The sequence below is a fragment of the Bufo bufo genome, chromosome 7 (genome assembly GCF_905171765.1).
Source record: "Bufo bufo chromosome 7, aBufBuf1.1, whole genome shotgun sequence".
NCBI lineage: Eukaryota > Metazoa > Chordata > Amphibia > Anura > Bufonidae > Bufo > Bufo bufo.
In genome coordinates, this window is record NC_053395.1 from 223,078,387 (window position 1) to 223,104,204 (window position 25,818).

At 46.8% G+C, this 25,818-nt stretch overlaps 1 protein-coding gene and 1 long non-coding RNA gene across 3 annotated transcripts; one reads left to right on the forward strand and one right to left on the reverse strand.

Moving 5' to 3' along the window:
* Window positions 1-922: 922 nt before the first annotated feature.
* Window positions 923-15,335, reverse strand: LOC121007523. Its single transcript, XR_005780431.1, has 3 exons — window positions 15,202-15,335; window positions 9,641-9,646; window positions 923-932 (listed from the first exon to the last, which is right to left on the reverse strand). It is a non-coding gene; the product is annotated as an uncharacterized LOC121007523 (long non-coding RNA).
* LOC121007522 (C-X-C chemokine receptor type 2-like) lies at window positions 10,419-25,037 on the forward strand. 2 transcript variants are annotated; one of them, XM_040439512.1, is made up of 2 exons: window positions 10,419-10,538; window positions 23,757-25,037. In XM_040439512.1, the coding sequence occupies exon 2, from the start codon at window positions 23,772-23,774 to the stop codon at window positions 24,822-24,824; it is 1,053 nt and encodes a 350-aa protein (XP_040295446.1). In that variant the 5' UTR covers window positions 10,419-10,538; window positions 23,757-23,771; the 3' UTR covers window positions 24,825-25,037. The 2 variants fall into 2 exon arrangements, with proteins under 2 accessions (XP_040295446.1, XP_040295445.1); XM_040439511.1 differs by having other exon boundaries at window positions 10,444-10,538; window positions 23,754-25,037.
* The last annotated feature ends 781 nt before the right edge of the window (window positions 25,038-25,818 follow it).

Consider the following 25,818-nt stretch of genomic DNA (forward strand, 5'->3'; position numbering starts at 1 on the left):
TCACCTGCAGGCAGTCAGCGGCCATCTTGTCATGTCATCTCTCCAGATACTGCTCTCAGGGCAGCTGCACACAGCAGTGTCATAGAACGGAGGTGGTGGGATCCTCCTGCCAGAATACGAAACAAAATAGGAGACTCAGATTTACAGACAAGGCGTCGGTGTCTGGATGAGCAGAATTGGGGCTCACCACACAAACATTTTCCTTCCATGTCCGTTCTGCTTTTTTTTTGTGGCCCATATGCAGAACCATTGAAGATACTGACACCAAGAAACCCACCCTAAATGTGCCCAGGCCCAGTAGTCCCATCATGGACGCCCAGGCCCAGTAGTCCCATCATGGACGCCCAGGCCCAGTCCTGCGGACTCCCCCTCCCCCACCTGTGCGCTGCGCTATAGAACAAGTCTCCCCTCACCTCGTGCAGCTGCTTCTCCGCCAGGACATGCCGCGGCTGCAGTAACGGAGCTGCTCCTGCAACGTCTGAAGGTGTAGAAGTCACACGGCCTTGAAGAGTTAAGACTAGAAACGGCGAGGCCTTCCCCTAATATAGCCTCCAGACCCAGTTTAACAGGGAGACGGGAGGGACAAACTTCCAAAGGCGCGATTTACCGTGAATGAGTTTTTATCGCCACCTTGTGGTCAAACCTCAGTATTACACGTGAACCTAAACACGTCTGCCCCAGCGAGGTGACCTCATATAATGGGACACTGTTCCGACACCTCAGCGTATACCTCGGGCAGGGTGTCCAGGGATATGCCTACAGTGTTAGTAACAACGGTTGTGCCCCTGTCTGTTAATTCCTTACCATTTCACAATCATTGATTGCTTTCATTGAATTGAATCTACATAGGAAGGAATAAAAGGAGAACTATTCATAAATAAGTCATTCATATTTAATAACTAGCGGGTGATATTAACCCCTTCAGGACATGGCTATTTTCCATTTTTACGTTTTTGTTTTTCACTCCCTGCCTTCTCGGAGCCATAACTTTTTATTTTTCCGTTCTCAACAGCCATAGGAGGGCTCGTGTTTTTTTGCAAGTCAATTTGTTCTCTGTAATGGCGCCATTCGATATTGCGTAGGATGTAGCGTGAAGCTGGAAAAAAATGGGGCCGAAATTAGAACAAAAATGCAACTCCACCAATGTTTTATGGGTTTTGTTTTTCTGGCGTTCCCTATGCTGTAAAACCGACCGGTGAGCGCCACCCCCCGCGTCAGTGCGATTAACGGTCATACAACATTTATATTGTTTATCTTGTTAAAAACTTCGGATAAAATGACGTTTTTCTTCACATCGCCGTCTTCTGACCCCGTACGTTTTTCTAGTTCTGTCTACGGAGATGTGTGGGGGAGGATCTGGAGTTGTTATATATTTTTACACACATTTTTAGATCGCTTGTCCCATAGACTGCAACGAGTTACTATTTCAGTCTATGGGACATTCAATGTGTTCCTATGGAGTCCTGGGAGGTGGGAAGTATTGCTGTGGTAGCCTCCGATCCTTCCGAGGGCCCGGGACTACAACAATAAACAAATGGCTGCCCCGTTCACCACGTGGAGGACCAGTTCAGGCCCCGGGAGTGCAGCACTCCTGGGGAAAACCTCCGCAAACGCTGTGGGCACAATGGACAGCGGTATCTGAGGGGTTAAGTGTCAATGATTGGCATTATCGCTGATCGCAGACATTAGCCCCAGGTGTACAAGTACGGTGGATGTCCTTAAAGGGTTAAAGATGATAGCTAATATTCCTCTTTACCCCCCTGGCCGGTGTCTAGACCCCGGGAACCATCCCTGCAGCCTCCGTATCACCAGAAACAAGATAATAAAAAAATATATACTTTTATTCAAACACAATGAAATAAAAACACAGCAAAATCGCTTACAATTTGTAACAAACACTTCATGGTTGAAAACCCCTTTAATGCCTCTTGCACACGACCGTAGGGCTTTTTCAGTATTTTGCAGTCCGCAAAAAACGGATCCGCAAAAAATACGGATGACGTCTGTGCGCATTCCGTTTTTTCAGAGAACGGAACAGCTGGCCCCTGATGGAACAGTCCTGTCCTTGGCCGTTATGCGGACAATAATAGGACGTGTTCTATCTTTGAACGGAACGGAAAAAACGAAAATATGGAAACGGAAGGCATACACCTTCCTTTTTTTTTTTGCGGATCCATTGAAATGAATGGTTCCGTATACGGAACGCAAAAAATGGAACGTGTGCAAGAGGCCTAAGGGTCACTCAACTTTTATAAGTCATAGAAACAAATCAAAGGTTTAGATTGGTGGGGGTCCGAGTTCTGAGACCCTCATGATCCCTGGAACGAGGAGAGAGAAGCGCTCACATTGCACGCGTTTTTCTCCTCGCTGCAGGGGGGACCGGCTCAATAGAAAGTCTATGGCCCTGTCCGGAATCTGCCACCTGCAGCAAGGAAAGGGTGTGTGCTATGTGAGCGCTTCTCTCTCCTCATTGGGGGTCTCAGCACTCCGACGGCTACCAATCAAAACCTTTGTTATGTTTCTAAGACTTAGGGCTCATGCACACGACCGTATGCCCTCCGAGATATACAGTCCGTGAGCGGCATACATCGTGCGTACGGGAGCGCACAGCATCATAGGTTACTGTGCGCATCGGGCCGCCCGCGGGGCTATAGTCCTGTAATCATATGATATTATGAGTGCGGGACTATAGCCCCGCGGGCGGCCCGATGCGCACAGTAACCTATGATGCTGTGTGCTCCCGTACGCACGATGTATGCCGCTCCGGGACGTATGACCCGCTCACGGACTGTATATCTCGGAGGGCATACGGTCGTGTGCATGAGCCCTAATCAAAAGGTTTTTTAACGTTTTGTGACCCTTTGGGTAACTGAAGGAATAGATGCTCAACACCAAGTGTCTGTCTCCACCTAGTGGTAGCCAGTGAGAATGCAGGTCTATAGGAATCAGCAGGAAAATATATGCACCTTCAATTTCAGAAACTGTTTTCCTGCACTTCTCTACTTTCCCTGTGCCTATATACTGTTTCCCAAACATACATAGGGGTTTCGTGGGTGTCTTTTTATGACATGGGGATGTCTGGAACGGCTCCATTAAATGCTGCAATGATGCATCTTCTGGGTTAATTAGTAATGTAATTAATCCTTGCTAATGTTAACCATAAATGGGGAACACGCAATAAGAGTAAGCAAAAACCCAAAATATCTTTAAAAAAATTTGACAAAAAGAAATACTAAATTATTTTCCATAAAACTTAATCTTCAACATTATTCAATTTCTCATTTTAACCACATTAACCCTCCCCTCCCCCTTCCTTGCGATGTGTCTCCTATCCCCTCCGTCACTAGGGCAGAGCAGGGATGACGGCGGGGTGAAAGCAGGAAGACTTAAAGGGTTTCTGTCACCAGATTTAACCCTATTAAGCTAGCTGACAGCGATGTGCTAATGTCAGCTAAACCTAACCAGGTTGTTCCTGCTCCTAGAGGCTCCGTTCTCCCACCTTTGTCGCCTCCAAGTCCTGATTGACAGGGCCAGGCAGCGCTCGCATCCGTCTGCCAGCCCCGTGCTCTGGTGAAATGTCTCCTGAAAGCTGGCAGCCTGCGAGCGTCTTTCCCTCGCCGTGCCTGCGCCGAATGCTGAACGGTGCGAGATTTCACCAGAGCACGGGGCTGGCATACGGATGCGAGCGCTGCCTGGCCCTGTCAATCAGGACTTGGAGGAAGGCGACAAAGGTGGGAGAACGGAGCCTCTAGGAGCAGGATCGACGCGCCCCCCACCCCGCTCCTAGAGGCTAATTAGCATAACGGGGGCATAGATATAAGTAGTAATAGGCTAGTTAGGTTTAGCTGACATTAGCACATCGCTGTCAGCTAGCTTAATAGGGTTAAATCTGGTGACAGAATCCCTTTAAGACTTCCAGATCCCCCATACCTTATTCCATTTCTTTGTTCATATAAGATTTTTTCATATCTCTTAGGCTACATGCACACGACCGTTGTGTGTTTTGCGGTCCGCAAATTGTGGATCTGCAAAACACGGATGCAATTTGCAGAACGGCACGGACAGCCATTGATATAACTGCCTATTCTTGTCCGCAAAACGAACAAGAATAGGACAGGTTATATATTTTTTGCGGCCCACAGAACGGAGCAACGAATGCGGAAAGCACACGGAGCGCTGTCCGCATCTTTTGCGGCCCCATTGAAGTGAACGAATCCGCATCCAAGCGGCAAAAACTGCGGCTCGGATGCGGACCAAAACAACGGTCACGTGACCCAAGTGCAGCCAAAACTATCTGAGCGACGATAAATTGCGTTCAGCAGCTCAGTACCTCTTTCACCTACGAGGATGCCGTCCGCGATGAGGAGGCGTGCATGGCCGGGTCCTCCCCGCTAGAGATGGCCTCGCGGATCGCCCGGCGGTCATTTTGAGCCGAACTTTGCTCGTTCGCGATTCGCCTAACAGGCAAACATATGGCGATGTCCGCCGGCGCCATATTCTTTTACATTGTGAAGAACTTTGACCCATGACACATCCATCAGGTGGTACAGGACAGACAATTGAGACGTTTCAGGACATGGACATACCCCCACATTTTACATTCAGTCTTTTGCCAGTGTAGGGAGAGGTTGCTGTGTGGAGCAGGGACAGACTGTTAGCGACACCAAACGGTAGCTAATAGGGCCACAAAAGTCCTTTTAAGGACCGGTATAGGTGTGCTATGGATAGGTATAATACACAGAGGGGTGTGATATACTGAGGGGTGTGATATACTGAGGGGTGTGATATACTGAGGGGTGTGATATACTTATAATATACTGTACTTTCTAACATAGAAATTATATTATAGTGCATTTGTATTGTGCAGCAGTTGTGTGCGGTTCTGCTGCGATACCGCAGGTATATAGAGGGACAAGCGCTATTAGAACAAATAATTGCAAGGGGTGTGATATACCGGCTTCCACAAAATACTGATTAAGAGGATTGATATACCGGCTTCCACCACATACTGATTGAGGCCTGTGATATACCGGCTTCCACAAATACTGCTCTTCTCTAGGGACTTTGTCAAAGGGTCATTTTGAAAATGACAGGCAGAGGAAGAGGCAGGCCGTTCCGCAGGGGTGGTAGGGGTCGGGCAGGTGCACCAGGCCGGAGCCCAAGTGGGAAGTTGCAGAAGGTGTGTGCGATTACTTCAAAGGACGCACTAGAGTTGGTTGAGTGGCTCATTCAGCCTTCTACCTCTGCACCCTCCTCATCCTCTGTATCTGCTCCCTCCTCACTCTCTGCTGTGTGCACCCCCAAATACACCACGACCACCACCATAGCCCCTCCACTTGAGTCAGAGGAATTTTTTTCCCATCCATTCCCAGACCTTACCGATGCGCAGCCTTTCTTGGCATCGGATCAGAAAGCGGAGGTATCAACGGCCGCCACCCAGCAGTCTGACGACAGCACCCAGATCAGCCCAAGGAGGGTGGTCCCCGCTGTTGCATCCTACTTCGAGATCTCTAATGTCAGTGGTGGTGAAGGTGACGATGATGACGTGTCGATGGACGTCACGTGGGTGCCCACAAGAGAGGAAGAGGAGGGGAGTTCAGAGGGAGAGACGGAGCAGCAGAGAGGGAGGAGAAGCAGGAGAAGCAGGCAGAACTCGCAGTGCACAGGAAGCAAAAAGCAGACTGCAAATGTATCTGGAGCGAGCCATCCACCATCCACCATGCACGGTCACATCTGGCGCTCCCAGGACGCCGGCACATGGCTCCGCAGTGTGGGCTTTTTTTAACGTGTCAGCTGCTGACAATAGTGTTGCCATCTGCAGCCTGTGCTGTCAACGCATAAGTCGCGGTAAGCCCAACACTCACCTAAGGACGACAGCCTTAAGAAGGCACCTGGCCTCCCATCACCGAGCCCAGTGGGAGCAACGCCGTCAGAACCCACAAAGCCACACTCCCGGCGCTCCACGTCCTGCCTCTTCTCCTTCTCCTCTCATTTGTCCTCCACTCCACCTTCCACCGTGCCGTCGTCGCGTTCATCTGGCAGAAGGCAGGCTTCCATGGCCCAAATGTTTGAGCATAAAAAGTTGATGACACCGGATAATCCTCTGGCCCAACGGCTGACCGCTGGCTTGTCAGAACTGCTAGCCCGCCAACTACTGCCATATAAACTGGTGGACTCGGAGGCCTTTAGAAAATTTGCAGCCATTGGCACACCGCAATGGAAAGTTCCTGGAAGGAAATATTTCTCCCAGAAGGGCATCCCGGAGCTATACGGCCATGTTCAGCTCCAAGTGAATGTATCTCTGGCACACAGTGTCGGTGCCAAGATACATCTGACCACAGACACGTGGTCTAGCAAACACGGGCAGGGAAGGTACATAACTTTTACTGCTCACTGGGTGAACCTTCTGACGGCCGTCAAACATGTAACCCGTGGCACCTGTGTGGATTTGGTGTTACCGCCACGGATTGCATGCAGGCCTGCCTCTTCTTCTCCTATTCCATCCTCCATCTCCACCTTGGCTGACTCCTCTTTTTCGACTGCTACCGCTTCCCCCCAGCTCCCCAGAACCTATTCGACGTGCCAGGAGAGACGTTGCCATGCTGTGCTGCGGCTGTTGTGCCTGAAAGCCAAGAGCCACACCGGTCCTGCACTGCTTTCAGCTCTGCGGTCACAGGCCGATCAGTGGCCGACCCCGCTCAATTTGACAGTCGGTAAAGTGGTGTGCGACAACGGTGCCAATCTGCTGAGCGCGCTGAAACAGGGCAAAATGACACACGTGCCGTGCATGGCACACGTCCTCGACTTAGTCGTGCAGCGATTCGTTGCCAAATACCCCGGGGTCCAGGACGTCTTGCGGCAGGCCAGGAAAATCTCTGGCCATTTTAGAAGATCTTACACGGCCATGGCTCGCCTTGCTGACGTTCAGCGGTGACACCACCTGCCCGTCAGACGTCTGATTTGTGACTGCCCGACGCGCTGGATCTCCACCTTGTATATGCTTGATAGGCGACACATGCAGACTTCTGCGGCCATTTGATGAGATCACCAAACTGGTCAGTTGCAGCCAGGGCGCCATCAGTGACATCGTACCTTACGCCTTCTTTCTGGAGCGTGCATTGCGTCGTGTCATTGATCAAGCCGTCGAGGAGCAGGAGCAGGAAGATGAGGAAGTCGCAATGCTGAATGAATTCCCAGGGGGGCTACTCCATCTGAGACAAGTCAGCAGGAGTCTGAAGAGGAGTCAGAGGAGGATGGTGTCTGGGGGGAGGCGGAGGAGGAGCAAGAAGAGCATGCTTTAAACTTTTCAGGGATCCCTGGTGTTGTCCGTGGCTGGGGGGAGGAGACCGAGGACGACATTCTCCTGGACGATGAGCAGGAGCCAGGCCACTCCATCGCTTCCAGTTTAGTACAAATGGGGGCCTTCATGCTGCAGTGTTTGAAGAGGGACCCTCGTATAAAAAGCATAAAGGGCAAGGACCAGTACTGGGTGGCAACGTACTTAGACCCCCGGTACAAACACAAAATGGCGGACATGTTACCAGCATCACAGGGATCCTGCAAGAGATGCTGCATTCCGCTGTTGCGGGCGCTGGCAGAGGAATTTCCACCCACGGAGAAACAGTTGCAGGTACCAATCCTACCGCGCCTGCAAGAAGAGGGCCGTTTGAAGATGTGTTGGTCACTTCAGATATAAGATCATTCTTGCAGCCAACCCATCAACAGCCGCCCTTCGGATCCAGCCTCAGGGAACGCCTAGACCGACAGGTGTCCAACTATATCGGGTTAACGGCCGATGTGGACGCTCTGAGAAGCGAGGAACCCCTGGACTACTGGGTGTGCAGGCTTGACCTGTGGCCAGAGCTGGCACAATTTGCCATGGAACTCTTGGCTTGCCCCTCGTCGAGTGTCCTGTCCGAAAGGAAGTTCAGCACAGCAGGGGGAACGTGACCGATAAGCGCACTCACCTAGCTCACAACAGTGTGGACTACCTCACATTTCTAAAAATGAATGAGGCATGGACCTCGGAGGAATTCAACACCTGTGACGACCACGTGTAATTGAATTTCACCTATTACCATTGTTATTTTTTTTAAAGAGGGGGGATTTCGTTAGCCATGTTTTTAATCCAATTTTATATTTTTAGTTCTTTTAAACATATGTATTTGACATGTATTTGTACTGGCCTGCAGTAAAATTGATATCCATTATCCATTGACCGTCTAATATACCTCCAGCCACATTATCAATTGTTCTTTTCTGTCAGTTGAATGAATTATTTTTGGGGCCTGTACTCCCGTGGCCTGCAGTAAAATTCATATCCAATGACTGTCTAATATACCTCCAGCCACATAATCACTTTTCTGTCCGGTGAATGCCTAATGTTTGGGGCCTGAACTCCCGTGGCCTAAAATAAAATTTTTCTAGTCTCCAGCAGGGCACATTTTTAAGAATTTTCCTTTAAGACTAATAAAAACGGCCCGTGATTAAAATACATATTTTATGTAGGAATTCTTGCCATTGATCCCCCTCTGGTATGTCACTGTCCATGTTTGGGGAAGATTTGTGCACTTCTAGTAAGTATTTGGTGGCTGAAAATATGAGCTGAAGGTTTTTCAGGTTTGCCTGCCATTAAAGTCAATGGGGCCCACCGCGAACTTGCGGTTCGCGAACATTTGATCGCGTTTGCGTGATCGCATATTGTCCCAGCCGATGTTCGTCCTTCACTACTTCTTACGGAGCCGCTCCTTGGATATCCTGGCTGTGTGCTTCGGGTCCTTGTCATGTTTGAAGACCCCCCCACGACCCATCTTCAATGCTCTGACTGAGGGAAGGAGGTTGTTGCTCAAAATCTCACAATAAAGGGCCCCATTCATCCTCTCCTTAATACAGTACAGTCGTCCTGTCCCCTTTGCAGAAATGCACCCCCAAAGCATGATGTTACCCCCCCTCCCCCGCATGCTTCACAGTAGGGATGGTGTTCTTGGGATACAACTCATCCTTCTTTTTCCTCCAAACACGAAGTGAAGTTTAGACCAAAAAGTTCTACTTCCACATGACATTCTCCCCGGCCTCCTCTGGATCCTCCAGATGGTCATTGGCAAACTTCAGACGGGCCTGGACATGTGATGACTTGAGCCGGGGAACCTTCCGATGCAATGCATGATCTGAAACCATGACGGCATAGTGTTCTACCGACAGTGACCTCTGAAGCTGTGGCCCCAGCTCTCCTCATGTCATTGACCAGCTCCTCCCTTGTAGTTCTGAGCTGATTCCTCACCTTTCTTATCATCAGTGATACCCCACGAGGTGAGATCTTGCATGGAGCCCCAGTCTGGGGGAGACTGACAGTCATCTTTAGCCTCTTCCATTTTCTAACAATTGCTCCAACAGTTGATCTATTTTCACCAAGCTGCTTGGCGATTGCCCCATAGCCCTTTCCAGCCTTGTGGAGGTCCACAATGTTGTCTATGGTGTCTTTTGATAGCTCTTTGGTCTTGCCCATGGTAGTAGTTGGCGTCTGACTGACTGTGGGGTGGACAGAGGTCTTTAAAGAGCTCAGACAGGCGCTACTAAGTTAGATTAATGAGTGGAGTCGAGGTGGACTTTTTAAAGGCGCAGTAACAGGTCTTTGAGAGACAGAATTCTTGCTGTTTCTCAGGTGTTCAAATAGTTCTGTTCAGCCGTGCAAGACAAATACATTCTCTAAAAATCATACAATGTGATTTCCTGATTTTTTTTTCTAAATTCTGTCTCTCAGAGTGGGAATGCACCTACCATGTGAATATCAGACCCCTCCATGATTTCTAAGTGGGAGAACTTGCAAAATCGCAGGGTGTTCAAATACTTCTGTTCCTCAATGTATATTAAACGGTTAAGTGGAGTAAAGCGTGCCTGTATATATAGAAAAAACAAGCACTGTATCCAGGCCGGCAGATAATACAGGGGAACAGCAGAGTCACAGAACGTTAAGTATATAAAAAGCAGAGCCAAACATCGCCACTATCGCCTAATTGTGCAAAAAAGAAATACTGTGCCGACCAGCAGAAGCATCCACGTGTCGTGGTCTGTACTTTATCTTAGCAGACCGTATGCGGTTTTCCTGATATGATGTATTTATACTGTGTCTTATATACTTTTGCGTCATGTATGTTTTTAACACGATGTATATCTTTTACATACGGCAGGAGGTGTTTTCTTTAATTGGTGGATATAAGGCAGCATTGTGCAATCTACAGGAAACCTGTCCAGGCGACATCGATGATCTGGCATCCCCCTGATGGCCGCCACCTGCAGACACCTATAGATATCAGGAGACATGGTGGGTGACACAAGGCCCCCTGGATGTGACGTGATAAGCCCCCAGCTCCTCACGCCATTTCCACATCCTTGCTCCATCCTCCGTCTTGATTTGGGAAGTTTGTGCTTCCACCCCCCTCATAAGAAGAACATGACGACATGACAGTTCCTCTTCACAAGCATTTCTCTGCAGAGCTTCGTGTAGAATCAGCTGCAGCCGGAGGTTGAGGACCCATCTGGTAATTATATCATGTACATTATATGGAGAGGGATCGGGGGAGGGCGATGCAAATCTTGGGGGCACATAACAAATATGGAATTTATTTTCGATGAATCCTTATCTATGGAAGAATATGTAATTTACTGTACAGGGAGCAGCCGGATAAATTACATATAAAACACAGGGAGGATAGGATCTCCACTTCTATGGGGATGGACTGGAGCAGAGAGGAGACCGAGACCCCACCAGCCATACCGATGGGGGGCATGTCCCCTTTAATTGCATTCTTACATCTCTTGGTCCTCCTTAGACCCCTTATCATGTGAGAACCCGGACCCCCAGACTGTTCTCTGTCCTCCTCCTGCAGTTAATCTTCTGTATTTCTTTTATTTATTTATTTATTTATTTTTTAATTAACTTTATTTTGAAAAATATCATATACAGGTGAAACTCGAAAAATAAGAATATCGTGCAAAGTTCATTTATTTCAGTAATGCAACTTAAAAGGTGAAACTAACATATGAGACTCATTACAGGCAAAGCGAGATATTTCAAGCCTTTATTTGGTATAATTTGGATGATTATGGCTTACAGCTTATGTAACCCCAAAGTCACAGTTTTGAGGTCCCCTTTGCTCAGGGGGTATGGATTAATTAGCTGACTAGAGAGCGACACTTTGAGCCGAGAATATTGAACCTTTTCACAAAATTCTAATTTTAAGCTGCATTAATGCAATTCCTTTTCATTTGCATTACTGAAATAAATGGACTTTTGCACAATATTCTAATTTTTCGAGTTTCATCTGTAAGATATTCAGCATTTCTGAAACTTTGTGTTAGTTTTTTTCTGTTGACAATGTAAAAAGTTACAAAATGTAACTTTTTTTTATTTAAAAATGTTCTATTTTTTTTTTAATGGAAGTTTTTCCTTATTTATTTCAATGGGGGAAAAGAGAAAACACCAGTCACAGCCGCATTGGTTACAAGTGACTAAAATAATCTGGTTTCTTTTTTTCATATTTCAAAAGAATTGTAGCAATTTTCAGCAGTTTTTGCACATTTCTCAGTTGCTTTCGATATCCCTGTGTGAACCTGGCTCATACACAGGCCACGTGAGCATCTGACGGGTGGAGATAGCATCACTGGGTGAATCAGCATATTACACCCCAAACCTTGTAGCCCCCAAGTGGAGGAATGAGGGGGGGGGGGGGCGGTGTAGTGGGGTCTTACAGATGCTGTAATATCATTATAACTGTGCCCATGTGTCACATATATCAGGCAATCACTTGTCATAGAGCTTTGTTGCCCCTAGCAGCCAATCACAGAGATACTTTCATAATAAAGACAAATAATTTCGTTGCCTAAAGGGGACGCCCAGTCTTGGGCTTTTTCTCTGCCGACCGGATCACAGTCTGTCTCCGATCAGTAGATGCATTTTTCGGAGCTTTAGGTCTCATCTATGATGACCCGGACCGAACCTCCCTGGACGAGACTAAATTACGTGGCCTGCGTCAGGGAGAGCGTTCGGCGGAGATCTATTGTTCCGAATTTAGGAGGTGGGCTATGGATACTGAGTGGAACGATCCGGCTCTCCGTAGCCTGTTTTGTCAGGGATTATCTGAGAGGCTGAAGGAAACTTTGGCCTTTCATGAGAATCCTGAGTCTTTGGAAGCCGCTATGTCTTTGGCTGTACGTATTGATAGACGCCTTAGAGAGAGATCTAAGGGCCCCCTCTCTCAGGACGTTCTATTACATAACGTACCGTATTCCTTTGACTCTTTGGGTGAAGAGACTCCTGAGCTTATGCCTGAGGATGAACCCATGCAATTAGGGGGAGCGACTCCGGGATCTCCTTGCAAAAGTAGGAGTCGCAAGCAGGGAGTATGTTTTTTCTGCGGTCAAAGGGGAAATTTTGTCAATATATGTACAAGCATTCAGCGGCAAAAAGAGAAACAAAAAGGGGCGTCTAAATCCCATCTGACTATCGGAGGTGTGAGTGGGGAGTCAGAGAATGTGCATTTGTCCTTTGCTGGTAGTACCAGATTTCTCCTGACTGCCGAGGTGGCGCTAGAGTCAAAAACTGTGGAAATTGAAGTATTTATTGACCGCGGGGTCGGGGTGAACCTGATTGATGCTCAGTTTGTCCGCATGCACGGGTTTTCACCAAGTACATTAAAAAAAGTCATATCTGTATTTGCTATTGATTCTGCCCCTCTTACTCAGAGGTGCTTGTCGCAAGTTTTGCATGATATCAGATTAAGAGTGCGTGACTTTCATCAAGACGTTATCTCGTGTTTTGTCTTGGAAGGTCTCCCTGCACCTATGGTTCTGGGTTAACCGTGGCTTCCCTAACATAATCTAACTATCGATTGGCATGCTAGGCAGATTCTGGATTGGGGGGACTATTGCATTGATAATTGTCTCAATACATCCTTTTCTGTGGCTACTACATAGGCTACTTTCACACTTGCGTTCGGGGTTCCGATTGTGAGCTCCGTTTGAAGGCTCTCACAAGCGGCCCCGAACAGATCCGTACGGCCCCAATGCATTCTGAGTGGATGCGGATCCGCTCAGAATGCATCAGTCCGGCACCATTTGGCCTCCGTTCCGCTCAGCAGGCGGACACCCGAACGCAGCTTGCAGCGTTTTCGTGTCCACCTGGCCGTGCGGAGCCAAACGGATCCGTCCAGACTTACAATGCAAGTCAATGGGGACGGATCCGTTTGACGTTGACACAATATGGTGCAATTGCAAACGGATCCGTCCCCCATTGACTTTCAATGTAAAGTCAGGAGTCCCTTTTAATATACCATCAGATTGGAGTTTTCTCCAATCCGATGGTATATTTTAACTTGAAGCGTCCCCATCACCATGGGAACGCCTCTATGTTAGAATATACCATCGGATTTGAGTTAGATCGTGAAACTCAGATCCGACAGTATATTCTAACACAGAGGCGTTCCCATGGTGATGGGGACGCTTCAAGTTAGAATATACTAAAAGAACTGTGTACATGACTGCCCCCTGCTGCCTGGCAGGTGCTGCCAGGCAGCAGGGGGCACCCCCCCTCCCTCCCCCCCCCTGTTTTTAACTCATTGGTGGCCAGTGCGGCCGGCCCCCCCTTCCCCCCTGTTTTTAACTCATTGGTGGCCAGTGCGGCCGCCCCCCCTCCCCCCCTGTTTTTAACTCATTGGTGGCCATTGCTTATAGCACAAACCTGTCACTTACCAGTAGGAGGAGCGCCCGGCTGATCACAGACATCGCAGGTAAGTATAATGCTTCTAAAATTGCTAAGTAACCATGGCAACCAGGACTGCAGTAGCATCCTGGTTGCCATGGTTACCGATCGGAGACCCAGCGATTAAACTGGGACTCCGATCGGAACTCTCTGCTGCCACCAATGATGGGGGGTAGGTCATTTTAAAAACAGGGGGGGGGAGGGGGGGCCCGGCCGCACTGGCCACCAACGAGTTAAAAACAGGGGGGGGAGGGGGGGCGGCAGCAGGGGGGCAGTCATGTACACAGTTCTTTTAGTATATTCTAACTTGAAGCGTCCCTATCACCATGGGAACGCCTCTGTGTTAGAATATACTGTCGCGGATCTGAGTTTTCACAAAGTGAAAAATCAGATCTGAAAAAAACAGTTATGCAAACGGATCCGTTCTGAACGGATGCAAGCGTTTGCATTATAGGAGCGGATCCGTCTGTACAGACACCAGCTTTTGGCTGTGCGGGCATGGTGGGGAGGTGTAGTTTTGCAACAGCTGGAGGCACACTGGTTGGGGATCACTATTATATGCCCATTGCCCCCCCACCACCTTATTTTATTATTCACCGTTTGTCTGTTTTAACATGAAATGGAGAGAAATTAACTGGATTTCTTCTCCATTTCATGCATCATACCCACCTGGCCTGATGTAATCCTTCCCATGCAGATGCACAGAGTACAGCCACGTGACCTCTCCGATATTCTTTACTTCATTACATATTTCCGGCATAAATCTGTGACAACCCCTTTAATGGCCAGCATAATGAAGGCGACTGAGTAGTCACAGACTGTATGAGTGCTCCCAGTCTGGTAGATCCTTGGTGACAACCACAGCAGTCAGCATCACAGCAGTCACAGGGGTTGTCACCCACTTTCCCTGAAGTTCTCAATGCCAGCTCTGCTTATGAGAGGTGGCCATATTGGCTGTCACACAGCTTTCTCAGAATCAGATGTGGCTGGCAAACATAAGAATGAACTGCAGTAGGCATCTTAGAGCCCTACATGCCCGCACCACGAGGCTGAAGAACAGCTTTTACCCAAAATCAATCAGTCTCTTAAATGCTCGGAGATTATTGCCCCTTCCTAGAATAGAAACTACCACACACTGAAAGTGACGGCTGCATTCATGACCCCATGATGATCTCTTGTCTGCAGTGGTGTCTGAATCAGTGTGTATATATACTCATAAGCACTTCCTACTTTGCTCTTGCTATATATATGCTGTGAACTGTGAATAGTAATGCTTTCTAGTGCAATGTTTTGTTTTTTTCTAGTGTAATGCTTTAGTTTAAATGTCAGTTCTTGTTCCTCTGTCCATGGCATCTAGGATTGCTCCAAACAACATTTCATTGTATTGTACATTGTATTACATTGTATTGTACAATGACAATAAAGGCATCTTATCTTATCAGTACCTGGGCTCCGGCAGCTCCTGCCATCTCTCCACCCCCGGCCCAGCTTCTTGCAGTCCCCTGAGGATAATATCCAGAACCCCAGCCAGAGGCGGCCTCCTCCTGCCACTGCCGAGCCAGCACGTCCCCAGGTGTATAATATCCGGTGCCATCCCCACGCTGATCAGCTGGGAGCAGCGCCACCGCCGACCGGAAGAGAAGATGGGACACGCCGCTGCAGCCGCCGCCCGGAAGAAGATGGGACACGCCTCCGCCACCGCTGGCCATGAGGTATCGGCCGTGGTATCAGCGACATTTGCACGAGTACAAGTACTCGTGCAAATGTCCGGTATCGGCCCCGATACCGATACTGGTATCGGTATAGGGACATCCCTATCCACAGCCCCCCACCCCTTAACACTGACCCCCCCACAGTGCCCCGTCCCTTAAAATTGGACCTCCACAGCAGCCCACCCCCTTAACTTTGACCTTTACCGCAGCCTTCCCCTTTAACAGTGACTTTCACAGCATACCACCCCCTTGACAGTGACCTGCACAGGGGCCCGCCCCCTTAACAGTGGCCTTTACTGGATCGGGGGCGTGTCCTTTTGAGCAGCTCACTCTAAGACAGCAGCACTGTGCTGTCTGAGTGTAAGCTGCAAAGAGAAAGTCACCCTCCCTCCCACCCCTGCCGCTGACAGAAGTTGAATTTTACCTTCACTTTTTCAATCCCCGTCGGCTCAGGAGTGGGAGTGGGCATGGCCTAAAAGATCGGGGCGTGGCTTAGCGGGACCTGGGCGGGGTTTTAAGTCTTTTGAGGGTGGACACAGTGTGGCAGGGGGCGTGTCTAGGCTCCTTCCTGCAAGAGTGACGCCCCTCTGGGCACCTTACTGGCTCATTTGCATACCAAATAAACTGGATTTTCAGAGGATAAAAACATCTATTGCTGGAACAAAGGCACATCTGGAAATAAGGTACTAAGTGCTATTAGGCCATGGCTTTACTTCAATAGCAATTATCCTGGTGACAGATTTCCTTTAAAGCTCTCCTACAGCAGTGAAGATAAATGGCTGGGTTGTTATGGAAACCTGGAGTAAAACTGTGTGTTTGGAGGCTGGAGAACCTGGGAGCTGCTATTGGCTGATAAGGGTCATGCGACCAAGCTTCTATTGACTAATGCATTTTTTGGGAATATCTCAGTAACGGTACGTCCTAGACCTGGTCTAAAACCTTCCCGGACACCTGATGTACCTGTGTGCCAAATTTCGTGATTGTAAATGCGACGGTGCAGATTCCTTTAGCGGACACACACACATATACACTCAGCTTTATATATTAGATTATTCGACAATAGTAAAACCCTTAACGGACATGACTAAGAAAGGGACGGATGTCTCTGTATGGTCTGATTCGGCGTTGCGAGCCTTTTCTGCGATTAAGGAATGCTTCTCTTCTGCTCCCGAATTGATGCAGCCAGATGTGTCACAAACGTTTATTGTGGAAGTGGACGCATCCGAGGTTGGGGTAGGAGCAGTTTTGTCACAGGGCCCATCACCTTGTAAATGGCGACCATGTGCAGTTTTTCTCGAAAAAACTATCCCCCGCTGAGAATAATTATGATGTGGGTAACAGAGAGTTGCTGGCCATTAAATTGGCTTTTGAGGAATGGCGTCATTGGTTGGAAAGGGCGATTCATCCGATCACGGTGTTCACTGATCACAAAAATCTGGCTTATCTGGAGAGCGCGAAACAACTGAACCCAAGACAAGCCAGATGGGCCCTGTTTTTCACTAGATTCAATTTCACTGTCACCTATCATCCTGGGATTAAGAATGTCAAGGCGGACACCTTGTCACGTACTTTCCCTGGAGGTGGTGATTTTGAAAACCCGAGTCCCATACTGTCTAAAGGGGTGGTGATATCCGCTCTTTACCCTGACCTTAAGGTGAAGGTGCTAGAGGCTCAGGGAGACATACCGGACTCGTGTCCCTCTGGGAAACTATTTGCGCCACCGGAATTGCGTCACAATGTGTTAAAGGAACATCATTGTACAGTTCTTACAGGACATCCTGGGAGTAGGTCCACTGCCAACTCATATCTCGTAGATTCTGGTGGCCTGGGTGGCGTAGGTGTGTGAAGGACTATGTGTCAGCCTGTACTACCTGTGCACGGGCCAAGGTGACACATACTCTACCTTCTGGATCTTTACTTCCGTTATCCATTCTGTCCAGACCATGGACTTTATCACTGATCTACCTAATTCTTCAGGAAAGACAGTTATTCTGGTGGTAGTTGACCGCTTTAGTAAAATGGTACATTTTATCGCATTACCAGGCCTACCTAATGCTAAAACCCTTGCACAGGTATTTGTTGACAACATTGTGAAACTCGGTCTCGGATCGCGCCACTCAGTTTGTTTCCAGATTCTGGAAGGCGTTCTGTACTCGTCTGGGAATTGAACTGTCCTTTTCATCGGATTTTCATCCTCAGTCGAACGGACAGACGGAGCGCACTAATCAGAGTCTGGAGACTTACATGAGATGTTTTGTATCTGAGAACCAGGAGGAGTGGTCTTCCTTTTTGTCTTTGGCAGAGTTTGCCATAAACAATAGTAGTCAGGAGTCCACTGGTGAGTTGCGAGTTTTGGCGAGTTTTTTGGGGCCTATGGATTTCACCCGCAGTTTGGCACATTTTCTGGTTCTAATACTTCTGGTATCCCTGAGGAGGAACGTTTTCGTCGTCATTGTCATCTATATGGCAAAAAATTCTAAATAACTTGAAAAATATGGGCAACAAATATAAACGTGTGGCTGACAGGAAACGCATGATTGGACCGGACCTAACAGTGGGTGATTCTGTGTGGCTGTCCACAAGAAACATCAAGTTGAAAGTACCTTCCTGGAAGTTGGGTCCAAGGTTTATCGGCCCATAGAAGATCACGGCCATTATTAATCCTGTAGCTTTTCGTCTTGAGCTTCCTCAGGCCCTGAAAATTCATGTGTTCCATAGGTCTTCGTTGAAAAAATATATGGAACCTTTACAGCCATCTTCCTTGCCACCTGATCCGGTCATGGTGGATGGTAATTTGGAATTCGAGATCGCGAAAATAGTTGACTCTCGAGTTCTCAGTGGGTCCCTTCAATATCTTGTCCACTGGAGAGGTTATGGACCGGAGGAGAAGATGTGGGTGCTGGCATCGTTTAGTGAATGCCTTTTATAGATCTCACCCGGATAAGGTCGGTCCAGGGTGCCCGCAGGTCACCCGTAGAAGGGGGGGTTTTGTCACGGACGTTCCACTTGGTCGCGCAGCCGGCATCTCTTCTGTCTTGTTCTGTGAGGAATAGGACCTTTGATGATGTCACTACGTTCATCACATGGTCCGTCACATGATCCATCACCATGGTGATGGATCATGTGACTGACCATGTGATGAGCGTAGTGACGTCATCAAAGGTCCTTTTCCTCACAGATGAAGACAGAAGAGATGCCGGCTGCGCGAACAAGTGGATTAAGGTGAGTTAAATTTTTATTTTATTTTTTTAAACCCTCCAGCCCTATTTTACTAAGCATTCTGTATTCAGAATGCTATTATTTTCCCTTATAACCATGTTATAAGGGAAAATAATACAATCTACACAACCTTGAACCCAAACCTGAACTTCTGTGAAGAAGTTCGGGTCTGGGTATCACAGTCAGTTTTTTATCACGCGCGTGCAAAACACATTGCACACGCGCGATAAAAACTGAACAACGGAACGCAATCGCAGTCAATACTGACTGCAATTGCGTACCTACTCGCGCGGGTTTGCCGCAATGCACCGGGATGCATCCGGACCTAATCCGGACACGCTCGTCTGCAAGGGGCCTTATTTGGTGAATGCCACACCCCTTGCTTCAGGTGTTGCTTGTTGGTAATTTACCTTTCCCATAAGTAGCCGCTTCTCACTCTTAGAGGTGCGATTTATAGATTTTCTTCCTGCCTTCTTACTAGCTGGTCGGTTGTACTCTGTGGCGCTTCTGGAGTGGCCAGTTTTCTACTTTAAACTAAGTCTTGTCTTTTCCTATTGTATTGTGTTTGTTATATTCCCTGTTGTTTGTATCTGGGCCTGAGACAGAGACTTCTATTTGTCCATCTGGGGAGGAAGGGGTTGACTCTGGTCCTAACCTCATTCCAGGGCCTTATAGGGATATAAGGGCCTAGGTATCCAGCATATGAATATTCCTACCTTCAAGGTCTATTCATATTGATAGGTAGTTAGGGCCCAGATTAGGGTTGTTTAGGAGGTGACCCGTTTCTTCCCTAGTTTTCAGGCCCAGTTACTATTCCCCTTCCCTCCTGTGTTTAGTGTGGAGTTTTTCCCCCACACTGATCGTGACACTATGGTTCATACGTCTTCATGTCTGTGCTGTCCATAGCAACCAATCAGAGCTTAGATTTCATTTTGTATTCTGCTGTTGAAAGATAAAAGCTGTGATGTGATTGGTTGCTAGGGGCAACCAGACATATTTCATGCGTCTCATGGTGTATTTTTACATCAGGTGGGAAGATATTCTTAGGTTTTTCATGATACAAGTCACGCAGTGGGTGAAACTTATGCAAATAGTCATGAAAGCGGGCGTATGGTGATGCAAAAGCAGGAGCCCGACTGTCTCTGATGCTTTGAGCAGCTGATATTCTGCAAATAGAAGCCCCTTAATGGACATGTGCATTAAAGGCGTTCTTGTTGGAGAAAACCCCATTCGGTTTTGAGCCACCATGGTGAAAGGGGAATTTTTCTAAATCAGGATCTAAAAGGTCATAAACACGTTCTGTAATAGAGAAGGAGACGTTACTCCATCCCCGAGCAGGATTGCACCAACAACTGCAGGTCTCCTTATAGCAGCAGCACAGAGCGTCTCAAGCAGAGCTGCACTTGTTTACTAGTCTGGGAATGATCTCAGATCCTAGAGCAGCAAAAGGGACAAGGATAAGGACCCAGGAAAATCACAAAACCAGAACTTAAAGGGATTGCTCCAAAAATGTCCTGAAGGGGCTTCTAGACATCCACACACAATCAGCAAATACAGCCCCATTCAGATGTATGGAACAAGTGCGGCATGTGAACACACCCTCACTTTGTCACACTCGTCCTATTACAACTAGGGGGGTCACTTACAAAAAACTGCTTTTTATGCCAGTCTTTTACTCACCTTTTGCGCAGACTTTGCTGGAGGAAATTGCCCCTAATTAATGACAAGGCGGGCATCTTCAGCAGTAGAGGAAAAATTAGACCAGCCTCTGTCTGGAGTCGTTTTTCACCAACATTTGCATCTGTTTCCATGTGTAAATTTTGATAAATTTGTCAGGGACGAAGCATGCCCCCAGCATGCCCCCACCACACTCCTGACACTCCTATGTGCAAAAATACCTGTGCAACAAAATTGTGTCGAAGGGCATTTAAAAAGATGTGAAAAGGGGGTTGTGCAATATATTTACGCCTGAAGCTGGCATAGAAAATGTTTGTAAATGACCCGCTAGATGTGTAGATTTTTAAACCAATATGGGGGAGATTTATCAAACTGCTGTAGAGTAGAACTGGCTTAATTGCCCATAGTAACCAATCAGATTTCACCTTTCATTTTTTACAGCTCCTTTGGAAAATAAAAGGTGGAATCTGATTGGTTGCTATGGGCAACTCAGCCAGTCCTACTTTACACCCAGTTTGATAAATCTCCCCCATAGTTATAATTCCAATAAGAAAAATAACTTTACAAATCAATCAACTACATCTCCTAGTGTTTCATGCGTCCAGCCGCTATGCAGACCTAGGTGTCTCCATGGTTACAGACTACAAGCACCCTGTGTAGTCATGTGTTAATGCTCTTCCTACGCCTCCTCTTCTTGATAAACTACAGATGGTAGGAGACAGATGAAGGCAGGATCCGACTACACAGGGTCTGTTTGTAGTCTGTAACCATGGTGACACATAGGTCTGCACAGGAGCTGTATACACAAACTATAGGCGATTTTTCATAAGGATTTGCAGAGTTTCTCCTTTTCTTGATATCGAGGCATCGAGCAGTGAATGTCTATTCCCGTTCTCAGGGCTATAAGAGGCGGTCACAGATTTTCAGGAGTGAATCATTTTACCTCTGTATTTACTTTAGTTGCGCAGATTGATTTACCATAGAAATTAAGAAACCAAATACCTAATTGTAGGAAATTAACCCCTTCTATTTTGCAACAGTGACTTTCCTCATATATGTCAGGAACCTGCTTTGTGCAATGTCTGTGTCTATGGGGTAACACGTCCTATTCAGTCCCTTCTCTTTCTCTTAAAAAGCATTAACTCTTTAAAGCCTGAAATCCCATATTCCTCCTCCATAAATGGTTGCTGTGGCTTCAGCTAGACATAAAAATATGGTGCGTATTAGTCTGCATCCGGCTGTATCATTATGATCTATTACATTTTGCCATCAAAATTGAAGGACATAAAGATAACGGGGCTCATTTATTAAGACCGGCATTTTCCACGCCAATCAGAAGTGCCTCTAGAGGCGCAGGCCTCTACATAACTTTGGCACCTCCTCCAGCAGGTCTTGCGACAGACTTAAATCTACACCGGCTCCCTTGCTGGTCTAGATTTTGGCTATTTTCTACGCCAAAAATTGGCATAGAAAATGATGAATGAGACAGGCCGCCCGTGCAACGCCCCTTTTTCTCGATCTGTCAGAAAAGTGGCATGAGCTGGGAAAAGTCGCAGATTTTGCTGCAAAATGGCACGTGAAAAAATCTGCGACTGATTCACACCACAAAAGTGGCGTATATCAGTTCATAAATGAGCCCCAAAGGGAGGAGGGGAAGGAGGACGTGGGTATACTGGCGTCCAGAAGGCTAAGCAAAGGATCTCAATGCCAAGTAGCAGTTCCAAAAGCAGCTAAAGTCTTAGGGTGCATAAAAAAGTAAATGCTGCGGTAAAGGTGTATGAGCCTTGGCATAAGGGCATTGTGTGGATCCAAATAACCCTCCGCATCAGTGTCCACCTCTTAATGGGCCACATGGATATCTTTCTATATTACAGATAGTTGGATTTCACTATAGGTTTATTATCACTTCTGGAAATAACCGAAGTAAATTTATTGCAGATGTTTCGACCGCCGTGTTGTAACAAAGTTCTCACAGTCGTATGATTGCAGAACAGGAATGCAAACCATGCTGTCCGCTGAGGATCCGTATCACCCTTATTTTTATTGTTTCACAGTGGGGCACCGCCTCTCCCCAAGTTAGGGCTCAGGCACTCAAACATATTTTTTTCCCGTGTCCATTCCGTTTTTTTTGCGGCCCGTATGCGGAACCATTCATTTCAATGGGTCATCAAAAAATAATGGAAATGACTCCGTGTGCATTCCGTTTCCGTATATGTCCGCATTGTCATTCCGCAAAAAAAGATAGAACATGTCCTATTCGTGTCCGTTTTGCGGACAAGTATAGGCATTGTTACAACGGATCCACAAAAAAACAGATGCAATACGGATGTAACACGGACATCATCTGTATTTTTTGTGGATCCGGTGTTTTGAGGACCACAAAATCCATACGTTCCTGTGCATGAGCCCTTATTCTCACAGGTTGATAAGATTTGGGCTGCCGTGTGCAGGGTTCTAAAATAGTCCTTGTGCCTACAACTGCTACAGAGAGACAAGTGGTCACCGGCGATTCCTTTACCTATTGCAGTCATTACTATCCGAGGGAGTGTAAGGGTGTGGGAGAGGAACCCTTCAGGTTGGGGAGACATCGTTGTTGCGATTTTGGCAGGATGTAAGAGGGGAGGGTTGGCTGCAATAGTTCACCAGTGGGAGAACGCTGGTGATTGGATGGCATGATCTGACTTGGACATGGCCAGATATAGGTTCCGCCAAGTGTCAGTTGGGCACAGACAGGAGTCACGGTAAGACAGTGGTGGAGCAAGGAATAGGTGCGTGACCCAGCCAGCACTGGCAGCCTCTCAGCACCTCACCCACTTGCCTGCCTTTCCTACTCCATGCTGACTGCTCTATCTCAGGCTGTATAGCAGCTAGAAATGTGATACTTGCAGATCTGACTCCAGGTATGATTTCTAAAGGTTCTGTCTCTGGCTTTATGGCTAGCATTGGTCTTGACCCTGTTTTGGATGATATCTTTAGCTGCTATACAACCTGAGATAGTGCTGTCAGGAGCAAGGATGTATATTATACCTCCTTGCTTACTAGAGAAAATTAGTTCAACTCTGGCAAATGTTTAAAACTGGAAGCTATAGGTTTCCTCAAGACATGGGCTGGCCCTCTTCATTTTTACTAGGCTTCCTTCACATGGTATGAGAGGTTAAGACCAAGACACGGCTGTGGCCAGATGACAAAGATGAACTGATGGACCGGCATCTGAACAACTGCTCCATATTGCGTTCTTTGGTTGGTGCCTCCATTATGTCGGTGGTAATCTGGTTCCAAAGTGTTGAGTTTTGATCTCTTGCACCCTGCAGGGTACTGTTCAAAGATCCTTAGAGACTGGAAAAACCCATCTAATGGGATTAGTAAATAATTATTATTTTTTTTTTTAGCAGGTTCAGAAGACAAACATGAGCATAAAAGTTGACTTCGACGATTATTACCTAGACGCTTACACAGATGTCTACACCTACATCCCACCAATCGATGCCGCCCCGTGCCTGGTTTCATCACCGGTCAATAAATACGCAGTTGTTGTCATTTATGCCACAGTTTTCTTACTCAACGTAGTCGGCAACAGCCTTGTCATTCTCGTCCTCTGCTACAACAGGCTGAAGAGATCGTCCACCGACATTTACCTGCTGAACCTGGCCCTTGCCGACCTCCTTTTTTCCATAACGCTCCCCTTCTGGGCTGCATACAAAAGCAGTGAGTGGACATTTGGCATCGCTATGTGCAAAATCGTCTCCATACTGCAAGAAGTCAACTTTTACAGTGGAGTCTTCTTTTTGGCCTGTATAAGTGTAGACCGGTACCTGGCGATCGTCCATGCCACCGAGTTCTTTACGAAGAAGAAGCTTTGGGTGAAGATTCTCACCATCGCCATCTGGATCATTTCATTTGGTCTTTCGATTCCAACCATTTGGTTTAGAGATGTGTTTGTGTCACACAAGAGAGGAGCTGTTTGTCATGAGAACCTGGAGGAAAATACCGAGGACTGGATGCTCAACATTAGGATTGGACGCCATGTGATGGGGTTCTTCATACCGTTGCTCATTATGCTTTTCTGTTATGGCTTTGTCATTAAGACCCTTATTCAGACCAGAAATAGCCAGAAGCAACGAGCTATGAAGGTCATCCTTGCTGTATTTTTTGTCTTCCTGATCTGCTGGCTTCCCCACAATATCACAGTCATGGTTGACTCCCTCATGAGGAAAAAACATATCAACGAAACGTGCTTACTGAGAAATCAGTTGGACACCGCTCTGTACATCACTGAAGTTTTTGGCTTCACCCACAGCTGTATTAACCCAATTCTGTATGCATTCATAGGACACAAGTTTCGACACAGTTTCCTGACTATCCTCGCCAACAAGGGAATTATCAGTAAGGACAGACTTTCTAGTTATGGCCGGAGTCTCTCCGTCATGTCCTCATCGGCTCATACATCCACCACAATCTAGAGCTAGCAATGAACTTGTGGATCTACGCTCCTTTCTAGAACTTCTCGAGAGAAAAGGCCACAAATATTGCACTAAAGTCAAAATGTCACGGACTGTGATAAATCATAGGCTGGACCTCTGGATCGGATATTGGAGGGGAGAGTACATGCAGGCTTATTACATGGACTATACCGTGTGCATTCATCCCTGTAAACACCTGCACAGGTTATTTTGTTTTAAATTAAAAGTAATGAATTGTCAGAAAATTAATATTGTGTCATTCAATTTAGTATGTTAAACATATTCTATAAAAAAATGCTAGTCTTTTTTTCATGTCATTTTTATACTATAAAATAATCCTGAAACCCTGCAGTTTTAAATTACCACCAATCCTCACTAATAGGCTGACACTTCCTGTTCTGTAGAAATCATTATTCAGCAGTAATCTCATTATCATCACAGTTAGGATTACAATTGACAACTAACAGCTCTCTACAGATAACAGGATCCACCATTCACAATAGGGGGCGTTCACATCTCCGAATGTTGTTAACAGAGTACAGCAGCAGCTCAGGCAAGATGGCAGCCCCCAAGATTATGTCCACACAATAGAATGAAAAAATAATAATTTTTGATTAGAAAAAAACTGATGTTTATAATCGCCGTCAGGACTCAGGAGCAATTCCATTCAGATATAGAATTGTTATTATCTTAGGGGGAGTAGTATTATAGTAGTTATATTCTTGTACATAGGAGGCAGTATTATAGTAGTTATATTCTTGTACATAGGAGCCGTATTATAGTAGTTATATTCTTGTACATAGGAGCAGTATTATAGTAGTTCTATTCTTGTACATAGGAGCAGTATTATAGTAGTTATATTCTTGTACATAGGAGCAGTATTATAGTAGTTATATTCCTGTACATAGGAGGCAGTATTATAGTAGTTATATTCTTGTACATAGGAGCAGTATTATAGTAGTTATATTCTTGTACATAGGAGGCAGTATTATAG